This window comes from Thamnophis sirtalis, unplaced genomic scaffold, assembly GCF_051295495.1.
Source record: "Thamnophis sirtalis isolate CommonGarterSnake01/CBP01778 unplaced genomic scaffold, rThaSir2_p1.2 scaffold_3, whole genome shotgun sequence".
In the NCBI taxonomy this organism is placed as follows: domain Eukaryota; kingdom Metazoa; phylum Chordata; class Lepidosauria; order Squamata; family Natricidae; genus Thamnophis; species Thamnophis sirtalis.
This window is the reverse complement of record NW_028261383.1, coordinates 422735-443834: the sequence shown is the minus strand read 5'-3', so window position 1 is coordinate 443834 and position 21100 is coordinate 422735. Positions and strand designations below refer to the sequence as shown.

The following is a 21100-nucleotide window of genomic DNA, read 5'->3' as shown; positions in this document are numbered from 1 at the left end:
TTCTACTGAAAACATTGTTTTTGCTTATGATTGGATAATTAAAATTTCAGAAGACCCAAAGGCATGGTATTAGAGTGTTACATAGTGCATAAACTAAAGAATTGTCTCAATATGCTCCCTCCCCCCTCTCTCAAACACACACACACACACACACACAAAGTTGCAACAGGAGGATGAAGTTTGAATTCCTCCCCCTCCCTCCGACCCACATGTACCTTTTCCAGCTGTTTCAGAGAGGATTTCAACTCTGCTCTTGCCTGCCATCATGAAAAGAAAAAAAATGTAAAAGGAAAAAGGCAAGAGCTGAGGTCAGGCTGGGCTAGTTGCTGCCAGTCACCATGGATGGACTCTGCTTAGTGCTTAACTATTTAAAAAAGCCTCTAAAAAAGCACCCTCTACAGGAGGAGGCAAGAGAACGACGTGCCTCATCTACACCAGGAATTTTTCAGCTTTTAACCCTTGCTTAACTCTGCTTGAGTGATCATAAAACACCAGAATAGATGAGACAGAGGAGGGCGGAGAAACGAAGGCAGCAATTACGGAGATAGACTCATAGGATATAATCAGGACCAGGTGGTTGTGGTTTGGCTCCTCTCAAGAGAGTATATAAGAAGAGACTTTGGGAGGAGACCTTTTGCAGGACACAACCATTTATACCAAGCTGGAGAAGCACTTGTGTGTATTGTATCTCTTATCTTTGGGAGTCTGGGTTGCTGCCAATGTCTTGTCTGTGAGTAATTATACTGTGAATAAAGCATGGCTAACAGTAAGCTTTTGTCGGCGTTACTCACCGGACGGAGTGGGGTCAGAACATATAAGGGATTTGTATTGTGAGTGGAGGAGTGGAGGACTCTTCTTGTGAAATACCCCTGGACTCGCTTGATCGTGTTAATATCGGACGTAGAGTGTGGATTCCAGGCAGACTCGTTGGGGGAAATGTTGTAGCCTCCTTGGGCCAAAATCCGAGTCATTCAAAAGAGGGTAGGATGGAGGCCTTGCAGAAGTCGGGGGAGGCAGATTTTTTTTGTGGAGGGTAAGAGTTTTTTTTCAGGTAGGGTTTTTGGGTTATTGCTCTCCCTTTAGCCTGCTTTCCCTTCCCTTGCTCTCTCACTCCCACCAATCTGTCTGCTCTCCAATTCTTCAGCTTCCCTCCCAGAAGCTCCTTCTCTGCCCCCCTTTTTGCACCCTCAACCTCTTCCCCTTCCATCACCTCCTCTCCTCCCCACTGTCCTCAGAAACTCACGTTTGGTCCCTCAGCTGAAGCCCCTAATTCTGCCCCTTTGGGGTCTCTTTCAGGCTCCTCCTTGCACTCCCTTAAGTATTTCTACATCTCCGCCTCAGACCCCAGTCAAGGTCTGCCCCACTTTGTCGTTTGGGGCTATGTGGACAGTCAGCTCTTCACTCTCTACGACAGCAACAGCAGGACGTTCCAGCCCAGAGCCTCCTGGATGGAGAAAGCGGAGAAGGACTATTGGGACACCCAGAGCCAGATCGGGCATGTCACGGAGGACGTCTACAGAGCAGCCCTGGAGACTCTGAGGAGTCGCCACAATCAGAGCAAAGGTAGGGTTTGGTGGCTCATCTTGTCTCATCTCCCACCCACCCCCCATCCCACCAAGGAGCAGGTCGGAGGGGGGAGAAAAGGGGTCCCTCCAGGGGTGAAATCTAATTCCCCCCACTGGTTCTGTGGGCGAGGCTTTAGCAATAGCAATAGCAGTTAGACTTATATACCACTTCATAGGGCTTTCAGCCCTCTCTAAGCGGTTTACAGAGTCAGCATATTGCCCCCAACAACAATCCGGGTCCTCATTTTATACACCTCGGAAGGATGGAAGGCTGAGTCAACCCTGAGCCGGTGAGATTTGAACCGCTGAACTGCTGAACTGCAGTCAACTGAAGTAGCCTGCAGTGCTGCATTTAACCACTGTGCCACCTCGGCTCTTTTTCTTTGGGAGTGTCATGTGACTCCCACCAAGGAGCAGGTCGGAGAGGGGAGAAAGGGGTCCCTCCAGGGGTGAAATCTAATTCCCCCCAACCAATTCTGTGGGTGTGGCTTTGGGGATGACATGTGACTGGGTGGGCATGGCCAACATTTTTTTCATGTTCAGCTTTATTTTTAAAGCTTTTTAAAGCATTTTTTTCCTGTTTGCTCAGCTGTGAGCCGTGCGATCGTCAGAAACTATTTTTTAAGATTTTTAAAGCATTTTCCCCCCCGTCGGTTCTCCTGGGGACTCCACAAAACCAGCTAAGCCGCGTGATCGTCGGAAGCTTTTTTTTTTAAACTACTGGTTCGCAGAACCGATATCAAAGTCCTGCCGAGGGGGTGAGGGGTGGGGGCAGGTTGCTGCCTCTCCTGAGGACTCCACAAAACCATCATCCTGTCCCAGTGGTGGGATCCTGCTGGTTTAATAACCCGTTAGTTGATCGCGTGCTCCGTATGCGCCCGCACCTGAGGCACTCTGCATGCGTGCACAGTTTTAACAAAACTTACCTTCCATGTTGCTTCCGGGGAGTAACACAGCTGAGGTGCGGCAATCCGCTGAGAAGATATAGGTAAGTAAAGCACAGGGGCAAGTAGGCCACCTGATTATCAGAGCCAACCGGCTGATCGTCGGAGCTATCGGTTCGTCCAAACCAGCTGAATCCCACCCCTGTCCTGTCCGTCTTTCAGGCCTTCACATGATACAGCAGATATATGGCTGTGAGCACCGGAGAGATGAGAGCAAAGGAGGATTTTATCACTTCGGCTACGACGGGAGGACTTTCATCACCTTTGACATGGAGACTGTCACCTGGGTGGCTCCCAACCCCCTGGCCCAGATCACACAGAGGAAATGGGATGCTGCCCCTGGATTCAATCAGAGAGTCAAGTCCTACCTAGAGGAGGAATGCATTGGGTGGCTGGATCAGTACCTGTCCTATGGGAAGGAGACGCTGCTGAGGACAGGTGAGCTTCTGGATCAAAGCTGAAGTTTCCCCCCATTTTTGAATGGGTTTCCTGTGCCTTTTGGCTCCCTGGTAGACCTGGAGGAAATCCTCCTCCTCTTCCAGCACCTTTCATTCAGAATAGAGCTAGAAGGGACCTTGGAAGTCTTCTAGTCCAACCCCCTCTTCAAGCAGGAGATCCTATATCATTTCGAGTTTCGAGTTTTATTTTATTTATATGCCGCCCTATTCCCGGCGGGACTCAGGGCGGCACACAAACCCAAGGAGGGGAAGGGAAAAACACAAAAACTACAAAAGTACAGGGCATTTAAAAACAACCAACAGCCACACGATTCGAGAGGGGAAGGGAACTCATCGACCCCAGGCCTGCCGACACAGCCAGGTTTTAACAGCTTTTCGGAAGGCCTGGAGAGAGGTGAGGGTCCGAATCTCTGCGGGGAGTTCGTTCGTTTCAGGTAGCTGGCTGTCCAATCTCTTCTTAAAAACCTCCAGTGATGAAGCATCCACAACATCTGGAGGCAAGCTGTTCCACTGGTTAATTGTCCTCACTGTTAGGCAGTTTCTCCATAATTCCATGTTGCTTCTCCCCTTGATCAGTTTCCATCCTTTTGTCGTGCCTTCTGGTGCTTTGGAAAATAAGATGACCTTCGTTTGTGGCTGCTTAGGTAAGCTCTCCGTTGGGAGAGCGAGCATTGTGAGAGTTGTGTTGGAGAACACACAAACCAGCATACAGAGACACTGCCATTTAAATAGGCTTTTACTTTCGTGGAAATAGAGGTATCAGAGTCCATCAAACAGTCCAAGTCATACACGGATAAGACAGTCAGTCAGCAATGTCTTTCAGTTAAGGGATAACCCAAATAACATAGTCCAGTATCGTATAATCCATTCAGTACACAAAGTTTGCTAACAGTTGCAAAACTTACAATAGCTCACGGCACTCAGATCAGATCAGCCCAGCATCTAACAAACAGTCATTCTGGCTCCCTCTTATGGCCGATTGAGGAAAACAGCAACCAATCACATTTTACAGCATGATTTAAAGAAACAGGTACAGCATTGCTACATGATTTATATATTGCCAACCCAACCATTAGATTATATTCCTAACAGTGGCAGCCCCTCAAATATTGGAATACCGCTATCATGTCACCCCAGTCCTTCTTTTCTCTAGACTGGCCATACCCAAACGCTGCAACCGTTCCTCGTATGTTTTAGTCTCCAGGCCTTTAACCACCCTTAGTTGCCCTTCTCTGCACTCTTTCCAGAGTCTTAATATCTTTTTTATAATGTGGTGACCAAAGCTAGATGTAGTAGCCCAAGTGTGGCCTTACATCTCCAGGACACAGGAAGCCCTGTTAGGTTCCAAAGGCAAGGCAGCCATTAAGAAAGAGTACAGAGAAGAGCAACAAAGATGATTAAGGGACTGGAGACTAAAACATATGAAGAACGGTTGCAGGAACTGGGTATGTCTAGTTTAATAGAAGGACATGGGGAGACATGATAGCAGTGTTCCAGTATCTCAGGGGTTGCCACAAAGAAGAGGGAGTCAAACTATCCTCCAAGGGACCTGAGGGTAGAACAAGAAGCAATGGGTGGAAACTAATCAAGGAGAGAAGCAACTTAGAAGGAAGGAGAAATTTCCTGACAGTTAGAACAATTAATCAGTGGAACAGAAGTTGCCTCCAGAAGTTGTGAATGCCCCAACACTGGAAGTCTTTAAGAAGATGTTGGATAGCCATTTGTCTGAAATGGTATAGGGTTTTCTGCCTAGGCAGGGGGTTGGACTAGAAGACCTCCAAGGTCCCTTCCAACTCTGCTATTGTATTGTATTGTATTTGTATTTGATTTGTATTGTATTTGTATTATTTGTATTTGTAATTGTATTGTATTTGTATTTGTTATTGTATTTGTTTGTATTGTATTGTATTGTATTTATTGTATTGTATTTATTATATTGTATTGTGGACCAGGAGACATAGCATCTGTCCAGTGGGTGTCTGTGTGGATTAGACAGCAAAACCGTTCACATTTGTAAGTGTGCTTGTGTCCCTTGAAAAAAGGCCTAGAGCAGCCTAAGATTTGGGGGAGTGGAGGAGGACCCAAAAAGTGGGGAGAAGCTTCTGTGTTGCATTTCTTTGAGAGGGGAACTTTTTTATTTTGTTATTCTCTTACATACTATTTTAAGTATATGATCTCATGATTGTTATTCTCCTTTACCTTTATCATTCTTATACATTTATTATTTCATTTAATAGGTTATAATAAACAGTTTGGATTGCTTTTTTTTACCAACCCTTCTTCCTTTTGTAACACCACCTTGTTTTCCCTTTCTTTTCTCCATCCCTCCCTTCTCTACTTTCTTCCTTCCTCTTCTCCTTCCCCTTTCTTCTTCCCTTCCCTTTCTCCTCCTCCTCCTCCTCCTCTTCCCCTTTCTATCCTCTCTCCTTCTCTTTCCTTCCAGCCTCCTCTCCTTATCTCTTTCTTCTTTCTTTGAGAGGGGAACTTAAAAAGAGCATCTCCTATCCTTCTATGAAGGAAACAGGTCAAGATGCGTCAGAATTCAAAGCAGTCTGAATGGAATTTGCTCAAATCCTCAATTTGTTGCCAGAGATTTTTTCAGACTGAATCACTAGAGGGACTCACAATCCAGAGTACTTTCTGGTTGAGCATCTTCCAGATTGGGAGCATTTCCTTTTGGAGATACTGGTTTTGAGTGGGGAATCCCTGTCTTCAAACTAAGCAGTGGTGGTGGTGGTGGACTTTGCTGCCCCTTCAAACTTCTCATTCACCTTCCAGGCTCTGGAGGGGCTCAGAGTTAATTCCGGTGGTGCCTTTTCTGCAGAACCCCCTGTGGTGACGGTGAGCAGCAGCACAGAGGCCGAGGACGGGATGGAGATGTACGTCTGCCGAGTGGATGGCTTCTACCCGAGAGAGGTCGATGCCACTTGGAGGAGGGATGGGGAGGTCTGGCTGCAGGACACCCTCCAAGGGTCTGTGGCCCCCAACTCGGATGGGACCTTCCACTATTGGCTCAGCATCCAGATCGACTCCAAAGAGAGGGACCGTTATCGGTGTCATGTGGAGCACGACAGCCTGAAGGAGCCTCTGGTCGTGGCCCTGAAGGGTGAGAGGCTGCTGGGAGGGAAAGGCTGGGGTCTTTTTCCAGATGGAGGATTGTGGGAGAGATAGTTGACTCCAGTTGTGTCCAGATGTGAGGACACTTGGCGTTTAATCCATTGGTTCCCCCCCCCCCATGTTTGAAGTTCGTCGACTTCCAAGAAACCGTCTGCTGAATTGGTTTCAGGCGATTGAAGGGAAACAACAGATCCTATCACAAGAGTTGGCATATCCTGATGAAATGCCCTTAGATCCTCTCTTAGCCTCTGTCCTTGCCCTGCTTCCTGACTCCAGCAGGGGAGCAACAGTTATGCTGAGCACCAGAAACAAATTTTCTTTTGTTTAGAATTCCTAAAGTACAAAAATCAAGGGTGTGTGTGTCAGGGTTCCAAATATCATCCAAAATTATATCAGAGTTGTTAGGTAAGCTCCCCGTTGGGAGAGCGAGTACATTCAGCGAAGCATTGTGAGAGTTGTGTTGGATAACACACAAACCAGCATACAGAGACACTGCAGTTTAAATAGGCGTTTACTTTCGTGGAAAGAGAGGTATCAGAGTCCATCAAACAGTCCAAGTCATACACGGATAAGACAGTCAGTCATCAATGTCTTTCAGTTAAGGGTTAATCCAAATAACATAGTCCATAATCATACAAACAGTCTGGTACTCAAAGTTTGCTAGCAGTTGCAAAACTTACAATAGCTCACGGCACTTTCTAACAGCCAGCTTCCAAAACACTCAGATCAGATCAGCCCAGCATCTAACGAACAGAGAGCTAACAGTCATTCTGGCTCCCTCTTATGGCCGATTGAGGAAACAACAACCAATCACATTTTACAGTATGGTTTAAAGAAACAGGTATAGCATTGCTATATGATTTATATATTGCCAACCCAACCGTTAGATTATATTCCTAACAAGAGTCCAAGGCAGAGCTTTCCTCAAACTTCCAATTTATTAAGAGAGACATGTTGGCACATCTGTGGAAAACCCGAATTTGAAAACTTCCCGTGTTTTCCCACCCAGTTGAAAGTTCATTATCTTTCCCCCCACACCCACCAGTCCATCCAATGGTCCAATCTCCCACTGCCACGCTGGCAGCTTCCACCCATCCAGTTCTGTCAGGCTCAGAGGTGCAGAGACAAAGGATGACCTTGGGCTTCTAGAAAGGAATTTTTTTATTTTGACAACAACACATTCTACTCCTTACTAGAGAGAGACTGCTTCTCTAGTAACTCCTTACTGCTTCTGAGCGGAACGCTTAAAGATGAATGTCGGCTACCTTCAGGGGTGAGAAGAAGGCAGCGTCCTGAGGACACATCCCCTGAAGAATAGTCAGCAAGGCCTCCTCTTGCTACCTTTAGAGGGACATGAGTTGTGGGATTTCCAGTCTGTTGGCTGAATTAGATCTTCGCCCCATAATTGGGAATGATTGCTTAGAGTTCTCCTTCAGTTATCTGCTCTTTCCTCCAATTTGATTCCAGAATACAACCAAGGGCTCATCATTGGCTGTGTTGTGACTCCTCTTGTCCTGGTGTGTGTGATTGCTGCGTTCTGGTTTTCCAGTAAGTATCCTTTTCTGGGTGAAAGAAGACGGGGTGATTCCTTCCAAGTCCCTCCCCCTCTCCCCCCCCCCCTTTGAGCAGGAGAGACTGCTAGGCTTCCTGGCTTCCTTCTGTTTTCCCAGCCCTCTTGGGGAGCATCTGAGATATCGGCCTCCAGACTCGATTCGGCTCAGTCTGAGGTTCAGACAATCCTGTCTTCTCCAGAGTTGGGAAGAAGCATCACAACAGTTCTGTCCCTTTCAGGGGCTTTGGCCAAAAAGCAGCAGAAAAGGGTTTGAGTGCAAATCTTTTTCCTCTCCCAGCTGCCGTTTCCTCCCTTTCCCCGCCATCCCTCTGTTGTGGCCCACCAGTGGCCAGCGGAGCTGGCAGCAGATTCGGACAGTGGAGAGGTTGGGGAGGAACATGGGCCAGTCCTGGAGTCTGGGGAAGGCTCTGATGATGTGTCAGAGGCAGAAATGAGGCCAGGTCCCTTCAACAATTATCAGCTGCCTTTGGGGTCGGATATCAGTGAAGCAGAAGAACAGCTGGAGCCTGTTCCCAGTGGGCGCATGCGCAGAGCTGCCAGGAGAAGGGAACAGCTAAGGAACATGGGCCGACTTAGGAGTAAAGCTACAGGTGGACGGTGAATGGCCCCTCCCATAGGGAATAAAGAGGAGCGAAAGGAGAGGGGAGTTTGCAGGAGACAATCAGTTCAATTCATTAGGGTGAAAATCTGTTCCTGACTTCTGGCCAAGTAATTGCTGGTACAGCGTGGCGTTTGGAAGATATCGGCCTGGCAGCTCTCCAATCCTGATAAAGGTCTGTAGTTGTGAAATCTCATGAAAGACCGTTGGCCGGGACTTTGCTGGAGAGGAATTCCCTTTAACCTAAATAAAAGGGGTTGTATCGGGGACGAGGAATCTGCTTCATGATCTTGGGAAGCCTAGGTCAGGACATCACCTCAGAGGCAGAAGCTCTCTCTTGGGGCAGATCAGGGGGTGAAGTCTGAAGATCTTCCTGTGACTGTTCATCGGAGCATCCAGGAGAGGTTGTGGCTGAAACAAATGTGACAAATCTCTCCTGGGTATCTTCTGCATACAGGAGGAGAGATTGGATGATCTCTGGTGGGTCCCTTTTGAGTTTTCACTGCTTTTTTTGTCCTTGCAGGGAGATACCGAAAAAGCTACAGAGCAGCATCAACCGAGTGATTTGCCCTCTTTACATGTGAATGCCAGTTCAGAGTGGGCATTGAACTTCCTGTAAACATGGCCGACGGAGGGGAAGCCCAGGAAGGCCTTTTCTCTCTACTTTGTTGTTTTCTTCAACTTACTAACAGGAAGGATCAGGGATTCTTTTTATTTATGTTTATTTATGTTTCTTTTTATTTATTTATTTTTTATTTATGTAACTGTCCTGGGTTCGGGAGAGTCCAAGATCCTCCATAAAGCAGCAAGAGTGTTTCAGGAGCTGTGGTTTGGAGTAGTTGGTGAGCCAGAAGCCTGAAGGGGCTACAATCACTTTACTGCCAGCCCTTGGATGGCGGGGGCTGCCATTCGGACAGGGCCCCCCTCAGCTGGCCAGCGTGACCATGCCAGCACGCCACACCAAGATCTTGTTTCCATTTGGAAATCGCTTCTGGATTTTGTGCTTGTGATAAAAATATATATATATATGAAAGTTTGCAATTAAGAATGCAATCCGTTTTTTTATTTTTCCACCAAAATCAATATGGTCCTGTATGATTTTGATTTAATTAATTGTTTGAACACTGAACTGCAGTGCTAATATCAGAAATGGCCATCTGGATAGTGCCATATGATGAAATGAGTTAGGATGATGAAACATACTTTGGCTGGTGTGAGTAATTCAAAAAATAGTCTTTTTCTCATTCCCAAGATCTCGCCATTCTTGTCCCAAACTTTGCAAGATTTCACCTTTTGTGAATGAGACAAGTCAGTATTTGGCCATGAAAAAAATGGTTTTTTTAAAAAAAATTCGATGTGAACTGTGTCTTTCCTACCCTGAATGGGATCAACCATTACTTCCTATGATTTAGAGCAGTGTTTTTCAACCTTAGTAGCTTTAAGACAGATGGGCTTCAATCCCAGAATTCCCTGGCCAAGCTTGGGAAGCACTGATCCAGTGGAAACAGGATCAGGTTAGGTAGCAAAGACACACTTTCTCAAACTTGGCAACTTTTAAGACGTGGACTTCAATTCCTAGAATTCCCCAGTTAGCTTGGCTGACTGGGGAATTCTGGGAATTGAAGTCCACCCTCCTCTTAAAAGTTGCCAAGGTTGAAGAACAATGGCATAGATAGATAGATAGATAAATAGATAGATAGATAGATAGATAGATAGATAGATAGATAGATAGATGTAGATGCATGTATGCATGTATGCATGTATGTATGTATGTATATGTGTATGTATGTATGTATGTGTATGTATGTGTGTGTATGTGTAAATATAGGCCATGTTTTTTTTTCAAAAAGGCAACTGGACTTTTTTGGTTGAAAACCTTTCAATTCTCATCCAAGAAGCTTCTTCAACAATACATTTTCAAGAAAAAAAACCGAAGTCCCGTTGCCTTTTTGGAAAAAGCACCTTTGTGACTGGCCTATAATATCATACAATGGGTTGAGATATACAGGTAGTCCTCGAGTTACAACAGTTCATTTAGTGACCGAAGTTGCACTGAAAAAAAGAGACTTATGATCACTTTTCACAGTTACGACCTTTGCTGCACTCCCCATGATCACATGATCAAAAGTCAGATGCTTGGCAACTGTTTTCATACTTATGACAATTGCAGTGTCCCTGGGGCCATGTGACTGGTCCTCTTTTGCGATCTTCTGACCACCAAAGTCAACAGGGAAGCCAGATTCACTTAACAACCGTGGGACTAATTGAAGAACCCCAGCGATTCTCTTAACAACTGCTGCAAGAGAAATTGTAAAACAAAGCAAAACTTGCTTAACAAATTCACCACGTAGCAACATCACTTTTGGGCTCAAATGTGATGGTAAGTCAACTTGCCCTCAACTCTGCTTCGGATTTCCCATTCCTTTCCTCCCTAAGAATTAATTTCCCACCTCAGAAGCTTTTTCGACTTCTGTGTGTTTAATAGATTAACAGAGATGGAAGGGACCTTATAGGTCATTTAGTCCAAAACCGCCCCCCCCCCCCTTCAAGGAGGAGACCCTACACCAGTGACGGCTAACCTTTTTTGTCATTGCCTGCTGAAACCGTGCACACCTGCAACCATAATACAATGTGCGCACCCCTGCATGCCCCATGCATGCATTTGCACCCATATGTGCCCTGTCCCCATGCATTCATGTGCTCCCCCGCACATGTGCCCCGCACCCCTCGCCCATTTTTTGCCTTCTGATGCAGAAGGCCTTCCAGGCTCAAAATGGGATGCTGGGGGGGGGGGGAGCGGCACGAGGCCCCAAAATGCAATGTGAGTGCCATCCCCCCCCCCCGGGCATGCCCCCTGCCCACATAGATCCTCTGCAGAGACCCAATTGGCCAGCAGGTGCGGTGCTGCTGGGCTGGGGTGACGACTAGGGTGGCATGATGGTGGCTACACCATTTCTAACAAATGCCAGTCCAGTCTCTTCTTGAAAGTCTCAAGTGAGGAAACTCCCACACTTTCCGAAGGAAACTTCTGTTCCATTGGTTGATCGTTCTCACGGTCAGAAAGTGAGTTTCTCAAAGCTGGGTGGATCAGGTCCGCTTTGCAAAGCTTTGGGGAGAAAGTTAAGTGGTCCAGGTGTTGCGACCCTCTTTGATTTCGGAACACAAGCGGGCAAGCGACTTGTGTTGATCCTTCGCGACTGCCAATCGAGCGCCAGTGGATCCCTCGGAGCGCAATAGAAAAGAATAAGAGTTCTTTATTGGCCCAGTCAAGGTGATTGCCAAGGTGGCGCAGTGTTTAAATGCAGCACTGCAGGCTACTTCAGCTGACTGTTATCTGCAGTTCAACTGTTCAAATCTCACCAGCTCAAGGTTGACTCAGCCTTCCATCCTTCCGAGGTGGGTAAAATGAGGACCCGGATTGTTGGGGGCAATATGCTGACTCTGTAAACCGCTTAGAGAGGGCTGAAAGCCCTATGAAGCGGTATATAAGTCTAATGATCATCATCATCATCCATTGGAGGCGCAAGGAATTTGTCTTTGCCTGACCCGTGCAAAATATTGCCAAAGTCTCACACACACGCCGCTTTTAAACGCAGCCGGGTCTTTAAGAGAGCGAAAGTTAGCCAAGCATTAAAATAACAACAACAACAACAATAATGATTGCATTTAACAGGAGGGATCGACCTTCGCTGTTTCAGCGGCGCTCCAAGGGGTTAAATCCAGAGAGGCAGGGAGTCCCGCGTCCTAGAAAGGCCGAGCAAAGCGGAGGGTTTGCGGGGTTTGCTTCTAGGTGCCGCCTGGGAGTCTTTGCAGACGGACTGGTGGGGAAAAAAGCGGGGCCATCGCCGTGCATGGGGGGGAAAAGTGAGTGGCGTAGCCCAAGGGAAGAGGGGCTAGGAGGGTGGATTCCTCACCCCTTCTCCCCCCCACCAGCTGGGATCCCGGTGGGCCGTTTGCTCCGCGAAAAAGCCTCTTTGCAAAACTGGATCTACGCTGCGCTTCTGCTCCGGGCTGGATCGGTTCTGCCCAGCCAAAGCGCGGCAGGTTACGATCGCGACCCAGCTCATCCGGAGGGCGCCTAGTTGGGGGAAAGCTGGGGCAGATATGCCCTCTAGGGAACCCGGGAAAGCGGGCGCAGGTCCCTGGCCTGGAAAAGTGGTGTGCAAATTAGATGCCTGTGCGCCCGGGCGCGCGCACATATGCATGCATGCATGATGGATTTGGAGATGATTAAGACAAACACCACGGATTGCAAAAACAGCCCATCAATCTTAGGTCAAAGGAAGCAGGGAGTCACATATTTAGGGCGTGTCAATCAAGCAGATCACCTTGCCTGCCTGTGGAAATCACTTGTGGCTCTTCCCAAGGGAGTCCCTATTTTCTTGGATCCCCTTTCCAGCTGTCCACCATGGCTCCCTCTCCTTCCACCCTCAATCAACTATGCCCAAAATTGGGTGGGTGAGTTGGTGTCTGGTCTGACATCTGCTTGGTTGACATGCCCCAAATACATGATTCCCTGCTTCCTTTGAAACTAAGACTGCAATCCATGATGCCCCTTCTAATCTTCTCCAAATCCATCATGCAAAGGATTCTTCTTTGTCTTGCTCACTGTGTAAATTTCACAAGCTTTAGCTCAGCTGGAGACAGTGTTTGAGGCTGGTGTTTCTGGACCTTGGAAAGTTTAAGCTGGGTGGACTTCAACTCCCAGAATTCCTCAGTTGAAATGCATGTGCAGAATGGCTGGGGAATTCTGGGAGTTGAAATCCAGACTTTTTTTAAATTCCCAAGGTTGAGCTGGATCTGGACAGCAAAACCTGTTTCTTCCTGTCTTTGCAGATATATCCAGCCTGGTATCAGGTGACGTTGCAAAATTATAAATAAGACCGTTAATTTCCATCATGGCCACTTTTCAATTTGCACGTGTGATACCTAATTTCATGTTTAAGGCAAGGAGGAGAACGGGGTTCTTTGAATAACTGCATAGTTTTTTAAATAGGCTCTGTAAATTTAATAATACAGCTTTATAATTTTGCCTAGGGACTCAGTGGCTAAGATGCTGAGCTTGTCAATCAGAAAGGTCAGCAGTTTGAATCCCTAGCGCCAGGTAATGGAGTGAGCTCCCGTTAATTTGCCCCAACTTAGCAATTTGAAGCACGTAAAAAATGCAAGTAGAAAAATAGGGACCACCTTTGGTTGGAAGATAACAGCGTTCTATGCGCCTTCAGCATTGAGCCATGCTGGCCCCATGACCACGGAGACGTCTTCGGACAGCACTGGCTCTTTGGCTTTGAACCAGAGATGAGCACTGCCCCCTAGAGTCAGGAACGACTAGCATATATGTGCGAGGGGGAACCTTTGCCTTTACCTTTATGATTTTGCCAACAAAATGCAAATGTTTATTTTTAATCGTTGTGCCAAACTTTTTTGGGACTCTCCTCCTTGTGTCCTTCCCAGGTTGTTGTCCTTTGTCTCTGAATGTTCTCCCGTGTGCCACTATCTTGGTGAAGGTCTCCAAGGATGAAAATGGAAGAAGGAGGGACTCTTAGTTGTCTCCCAGGGGAGCCGTCCAAACCAGCTGGAGAAATCCTTCCTGGGGTCATTGTAGATTGCAAGACCAGAGTGGATTTCAGAGGACGAGGCAAATCTCTGGATGGAGATACGGAAAGATCCTGTGGACAGGTCATCCTACCTCAAGTGAAGGGAGAATCAGAAGAGGATCTAACTCAGCACTGGGAAATCCAATGGAAGACTTTCTTGAGGACAATGGAGTCCTCTCACCTCGGCTGGGGAATGACCCATTTCCCGGAGGACCCTTCCTTGTGGGAAGACGCCAAGACCTTCCTGGGCTCCTTCGAGCAAGTGGCTGAGGCCTGTCGCTGGCCCAGGGAACAATGGGTAGCCCGGCTCTTGCCCGCCCTCAATGGAGAAGCCAAGCGGGCCTTTGATAAGCTGGAAGCTGGAGACCGAGAGGATTACGGGAAAGTGAAGGCGGCCATCTTGCGAGGGGATGCTCTGAGCAGAGAGGAGATTCGCCGGCGCTTCCGGCAGTTTAGCTACTGGCAGGCCGACGGGCCAAGAGCCGTCTATGCCCAGCTGCGGGACCTCTGCCGCCAGTGGCTGAAGACCGAGAAGAATAGCAAAGAACAGATTGTGGAATTGCTGGTCTTGGAACAATTTCTGGCTATTCTTCCTCCGGAAATGCAGAGCTGGGTGTGTGAATTCAGCATGGAGACCTGCGCAGAGGAGGCCGTGGTCCTGGCGGAGGACTTCCTCTCGAGGCAGCAAGAGGCTCGGAGGAAAGATAAGCAGGTGAGTTTGACTGTGGTCTTCCCCGAAATTGTGCTTTAGCTTTGAAAAAGGAGAAAGAGTTCAGATTTTGCATTTTCTATTAATGCACTCAGTAGTAGTACAATCCAAGTAGCGGTGTGTATGTAGTGGTATATTTAAAAAAATAGTCATTCAAAGTCTTGAACCAAGCCATCTTTTCATCATCACCAAATGCAGATTGAAAGACCGCCCTCATTTACCAACTGGGGACTTGGTTGTTAAGTGAAGCAGTCACTAAATGAAACCACAAGTGTGATTGCAATCCGATTTCAGTTTTTTCTTTCTTCGATAGACCTGTGAAGGTCATCAGTGCAAGAATTGGTCATAACAATCTTTTTAGACACCGTTGCAACTGCAAACAGTCGTTAAGCAAGACAGTGGCTAAACAAGTATTACTTGTAATTTGGAACCACCGTGAATGAGATTCTGACTGCGGGTCCTGAAAGTCTGTAATAAACATGTTTAAACTATTTAACACCATCTGTGACTTGTTTATTTTTTTTGGATCTCATAGGGCATCTTGGAGGAAGCCCAGGCTGTTTTCTCCTGGACTCCGGTTGAGCCCGGACAGAGAGTCCTCTATGTTGAATCATCGCTGGAAGGCAGTGATGGACATGGCGCTTTGTTAGGTAAGGAGGACGCTGTTTATATATCCCAGTTCTCCGATCTACGGAGGGTCGTTATCACTCTGAGATTTCTTCTCTCCCATACGAAAGCCGGGGAACTTCTCTTTTCCTGAAAATCACCAGGATCTTGGGAAAACAGAGACAGTGGAGGAGAGAAATTCAGGCAGCCATCTGTTCAAGATGCTTTCATCTGAACTGCCTCTGTTTTCCAACAAGGATTGGCAATAATAGTAGCAATAGCAATAGCAGTAGACTTATATACCGCTTCATAGGCCTTTCAGGCCTCTCTAAGCGGTTTACAGAGAGTCAGCATATTGCCCCCAACAATCTGGGTCCTCATTTTACCCACCTTGGAAGGATGGAAGGCTGAGTCAACCCTGAGCCGGTGAGATTTGAACCGCTGACTTGCTGATCTAGCAGTAGCCTGCAGTGCTGCATTTTAACCACTGCGCCACCTTGGCTAGTCATAGGTTGCAGCTCCCAAGAGCTTTGGATTCCATTCCCCACCCTCCAGTCAGAGTTGAAGAAGCTTCTTGGATGAGAAGCTAAACATCTTCAAAGAAAAACAAGGAAGTCCAGTTGCCCCTTGAAAAAACACCATTGGGACAACTGTGACTTGGATGACTGAGAATCTCCATAGACATATACAATAGCAGAGTTGGAAGGGACCTTGGAGGTCTTCTAGTCCAGCCCCCTGCCTAGGCAGGAAACCCTATACCACTTCAGACAAATGGCTATCCAACACCTTCTTAAAGACTTCCAGTGTTGGGGCATTCACAACTTCTGGAGGGAAGCTGTTCCACTGATTAATTGTTCTAACTGTCAGGAAATTTCTCCTCAGTTCTAAGTTGCTTCTCTCCTTGATTAGTTTCCACCTGTTGCTTCTTGTTCTACCCTCAGGTGCCTTGGAGAATAGCTTGACTCCCTCTTCTTTGTGGCAACCCCTGAGATATTGGAACACTGCTATCATGTCTCCCCTAGTCTTTCTATTAAACTAAACATACCCAGTTCCTGCATTAACAGTATTTGTGTCCGTATCTCATAGGCATTACTCAATGGCCATTCTGAGTTTACATTAACGGGACAGGTGAGGTCAACAGATTTTTCTTCTTAAGGATTGAAATACTTGTCTACCATTAGAAATATAGAAATTAACTCATATATCTTTTTGTCATCTGCTGCAGACAATCCACTGTTACCCCAAAGTGATGTCTCTTGGCTGGGAGAGAAAAGCAAGACATTTTTTCCGAGTTCAGAAGAAGGAATACTTCCAGGTAAATGGAAATCTGCCTTGAACAATTTTGAATTGCTGTGAGATTTAAAAAAGTGAGTTGAGGGTTTATCTCACGTTAGAGTCGGATGCCCCTGAATATGTATGTAAAATTATAGATTTTGTAACCTCTTATAATTTTGAAATCTTGTGGTTATGCCAGAAGCCATGTGGCAGGAGATTAAATGCGCACCAAAATAGGATGTTAGAAAAATAATAAAATCCTTCGTTAAACACTGCTACAGGTTATTATGATACTCTCTAAGATACAGAATGTTATAAAATGATATTGGATTGATTCATGAAAGATACGTTTATTAGTAACTAGCTGGATACCCATGCTTAGCGATGAAACTATGTGATTGGGCAATGCAGGACAAATCCGGTTCAGTCCGTTGGCTCAATGGTGGTCAGTGATTGAAACATATAAGGGAATATCGCTCCCACCACCTTGAATCCGTAAGCAGTTCCATAGGTGGAAGGCATAGTCATTTTGGTGAGGTACTGACATTTAGTACCGTAAGGCTGAGTGAAAGACTGGAACGTCTGCCAGTTTGAACTGAGGTAATAGAATGTGAGGCAACTGGCAGTTGGAACAGAGTTCTTTTCAGGTGGGGAGGGGGAGTAGAACTCCTTAGCATCAGAGCTAATTACTGTAATAAGAAATACTAATGATGGGATGGTCATTTCAAAAAATCCTTTCTTAGCAAGCACCTAGAAGCCAAGAGGAACATACTTGCCAAAATTCAAGTTTGTAAGCTTTAGGGTTCTGGAGATTTCGTGATGAGTGAGTGGTATTTGCCTTTTATATATATAGAATAGATTCACAACCAGGATCAATGTTTAAGTTAGGTAAAAAAACCTGAACTGGGTTTAGTTAATCAGGAAAGGTGTGGTAAATTCCTCTTAATTCCCACTAGACTCTTTGGGGTTAAAAATCCTTCTTTATCACTCCTTTCCTTAAAGCAGAAAAACACAGCAGGCTGACACTAGGAAAAATAATAATCCACAGATTCTTCCAATCATTCTGAGAATCCTATTTTTTTTTTTTTGTCTTGGGATTGGAGTTTGGCGTTAAGGAGGGTTGCTACATGGATGGGAGACCGCCAAGAAATCACAGAGCTGCTAATTAGATTGGAAAATGAAAATAGTTTTGCATATGTCCATGAAATCCCCAGTAATCAAAAAGAGGTTTTGCCTATGCACATTGTCTCCTTAGAACTAAATGTAGAATGGTCTTGGTGAATTGAATATTTCTGATTTAATATTTAGTGATATATACACATACATACTACGGTACATGCATACACATTTTGAATGTCATTCTGTTATAAGGTGAAGCATTCAATGTTAAATCAGAAATATTCAATTTGCTAGGACCGTTCTCTAGTTCTGAGGCGTCTATGTATGTGAGGGAATCATTGCAGTTGTTCAGTTAATTACATGATTGTTAAGTGAATCTAACGTCCCCCTTGACTTCAAACAGTCACTAAACAAACTGTTGTAAGCCGAGAACTACCTGTATTTCATTCTCTCCCTGCTCCAGAAGGTGTGTCCGAGAAGAAAGATGGAGGGGAAACACGCAAAGGGTTAGAAAGAGGCAGATGCGAAGCTCTGAGAGAAATCCCCTGGAATCCAGATGGTCCACAGATGCAGGAAGGTGAACAGGCAGGAGAAAAGGATAAATTTGCTGATGTGGACGAGGTCCCAGTTCCTCAGGAAAAGCAGAAGAAGAAGAAGAAAAACCGGTGCCTTGTGGTTATCTCGGAGGAGAGACCCAGTAAAAACTCAGCCTTTGGGAAGGGGGTCCCCCTCCATCAAAGACTCCATAGCCGAGAACTGCCCCATAAATGCTCGGACTGCGGCAAGGGCTTCGGCCACAAAGCGAACCTTACGTCGCACCAGAGGATCCACCGCCTGGAGAAGCTCTACGACTGCTCCAACTGCGGGAAGACTTTCCTTCGTAAGTCCATCTTGGATATGCACTTGAGAATGCACACCGGTCAGAAGCCCTTCAGCTGCTCCGACTGCGGCCTCAGCTTAAGCGCCCATTCGAGCCTCGTCCGGCATCAGCGGATCCACACCCGGGAGAAACCCTATAAGTGCTCCGAGTGCGAGAAAAGCTTCAGTCAGAACTCGGACCTGATCCGGCATCAGCGGCTTCACACGGGCGTAAAACCCTACCGGTGCCCCGAGTGCGGGAAGAGCTTCAGTCGGGGCGACTGCCTGGCTACCCATCAGAAAATCCACGTGGGGAAAGAGCAAGGCGGGAACTCGAGCCTAGGCAAGGCGTTTGTGATCAATCAAGTCCTCTTCAGCGCTTGAGAATTTTTCACTGGCGGCAAGTGACGCTTGGAGAAGCAAGAGGCGATGCCTGATCTTTTTCAGACTAAAAGGGACACGATTTTTCAGGAGCAGGGGAGGGGGGCACATTCCTAAATTGGCAGGATTGGGACAGCACCTTGAATGTGATTTCATTGTTGTGGCCCGCCAGTGGGCAGTGGAGCTGGCAGCAGAATCGGACAGTGAGGAGGTTGGGGAAGAACATGGGCCAGTCCTGCAGGCTGGGGAAGGCTCGGACAAGGGCTCTGAGTCAAGGCAGAGAGGAGGCCAAGGCCATCTGGCAGTTCTCCGCTGCCTTCGGAGCTAGACAGCAGTGAGGCAGAGGAACAGCTGGAGCCTGTTCCCAGTGTGCACATGCGCAGGACTGCCTGAAGAAAAGAACAGCTAAGAAATCAGAATCAACTTGGCAGTAAAGCCACAGGTGGATAGTGAACGGCCCCTCCCATAGGAAGTAAATGAGGAGTGAAAGGGGAGTGGGATTTTGCCGGAAACAATTCATTCATTTGTTCATTTCAGGAGTGTGAAGATCTGCCTGTGAATCTCAGAGACTCTGTGCCAAGCCTTTCCTTGCCAAAGACTGTGTTTGGAAAATATTTACATGCCAGCTTTCCAAGATAAGGTCTGTGGTCATAATTTCACCTTTGAAAGACTGTTTGCCAGGCCTTTGCTGAATGTGAATGAGAGAAATTCACATTTGTTTAATAAAAGGCGTTTTGTCGGGACCAGGAATCTGCTTCGTGCTTTTTGGGGAAGCCTAGGTCAGAACAATCATTTAAAGCTGAGTGCAGTGGTTTTTTTCCCATCAAAGACTCTCCTAAGTGAAAAATCACAAGAGTTTAACTTTTTTTTTAAGACAGTGAGGGAGTGCAGCTTACACCTCTCCATCTTCATAAAGTTGTTTAAATGTTCGGATGCTAATAAAAGACTTTTCAGAGAAATCTTGCCCGGTGGTCGTGGTAGCCACACATTCTTAAGCAGTGGAAATATCTGTGTCGGTGTGTCTCAACCTTAGCAACTTGAAGATGCGTGGACTTCAACTCCCAGAATTCCTCAGCCAACTTTTCTTTACTGGCTGGGGAATTGTGGGAGTTGAAGTCTACGCGTCTTAAAGTTGCTAAGGTTGAGAAACACTGATCTATGTACGAAGAAGAAGAAAAATAAAAACAACAAGAAAGAGGACAACTGATTTGAAACCTTTCGTTATTTTTCATCAGCCTGTGAAACTGTAGAAACAGGAGGACTTTTACTGTGTTGGGGAAAGAAGGCAAATTCAGCAAGCAAATTCAGACTTCCATTTGCAATGAATTAGAAAAATGGTAGTGGTGGGTTTCAAATTTTTTTTGAACCTGCTCTGTGGGTGTGGCCTCCTTTGTGGGAGTGGCTTGCCAGCAATGTGACGTGGTGGGAGTGGCTTGCCGGCCATGTGTTTTCTTTCTTTCTTTCTTTCTTTCTTTCTCTCTCTCTCTCTCTCTTTCCTTTTGTCTCTCTGTCCCTTTTTCCTTTTTTTCTTTCATCTCTCAGTTTTTCTTTCTTTTTTTTCTTTTTTATTTCTTTCTTTCTTCCTTTCTTTCTCTTTCTCTCTGTGTGTGTGTGTGTGTGAGAGAGAGAGAGTGTGTGTGTGTGTGTGTGTGTGAGTGGTGGGTTTCCAAAATTTTTGGAACCTGTTCTGTAGGTGTGGCCTGCTTTCTGGTGGAACCTCTTCTAACCGGTTCGGTAGATTTGACGAACCGCTTCTACCGAACTTGGTGCGAACTGGTAGGAACCCATCTCTGAAAAATGGTTTTAAAATTCTGATGAGCTCAGCTAAAGCAGATTTGCCTTCTGCTTCACTTAAAAAAAAAATAATAACCCAGGTTAAACAAAACCAATAAAACCTATGAGCTAACATTCTCAACAAGTATAACATGGAAGGAGAGAAAATTTAAAAAAATAGGGAAGAAGAAAAAACCTTGAGAATCCATTACGGGTAATCCTCGAGTTACGACCACAATTGAGCTCAACACTTATGTTGCTAAGTGAAACATTATTTAAGTGAGTTTGCCCCATTTGACGACCTATCTTGCTTCAGTTGTTAAGTGAATCTTTACATATGTTAAGTGTGTAACACGCTTTTTGAAAGGTTTAAAGTGAGCCAGTGCCGTTTCTTAGACTTAGAGAGGCCAAAGGAAGTGGTGAGAGAGGGCGGAACTAAGCCATGGGTAACTTTTTCCTCCAGGAAGGCAGTGTTGGGTTTTGAATTTTCCCTAAGCAAGAGAACAGGAGGCTTGGCTATAGAAATG

At 46.2% G+C, this 21100-nt stretch overlaps 2 protein-coding genes across 2 annotated transcripts; both read left to right on the top strand.

Annotated features, from left to right (window-relative positions):
* Nucleotides 1-756: 756 nt before the first annotated feature.
* LOC106554243 (major histocompatibility complex class I-related protein 1) lies at nucleotides 757-9303 on the top strand. Its single transcript, XM_087711779.1, has 6 exons — nucleotides 757-766; nucleotides 1297-1563; nucleotides 2672-2947; nucleotides 5792-6073; nucleotides 7552-7632; nucleotides 8779-9303. Exons 1-6 carry the CDS (start codon nucleotides 757-759, stop codon nucleotides 8817-8819), a joined length of 957 nt encoding a protein of 318 aa, XP_087567905.1. The 3' UTR covers nucleotides 8820-9303.
* Nucleotides 9304-13118: 3815 nt separating this feature from the next.
* On the top strand, nucleotides 13119-19541 carry LOC106554245 (uncharacterized). The gene is made up of 4 exons (XM_087711228.1): nucleotides 13119-14564; nucleotides 15097-15211; nucleotides 16393-16482; nucleotides 18028-19541. Exons 1-4 carry the CDS (start codon nucleotides 13773-13775, stop codon nucleotides 18801-18803), a joined length of 1773 nt encoding a protein of 590 aa, XP_087567354.1. The 5' UTR covers nucleotides 13119-13772; the 3' UTR covers nucleotides 18804-19541.
* Nucleotides 19542-21100: the final 1559 nt, after the last annotated feature.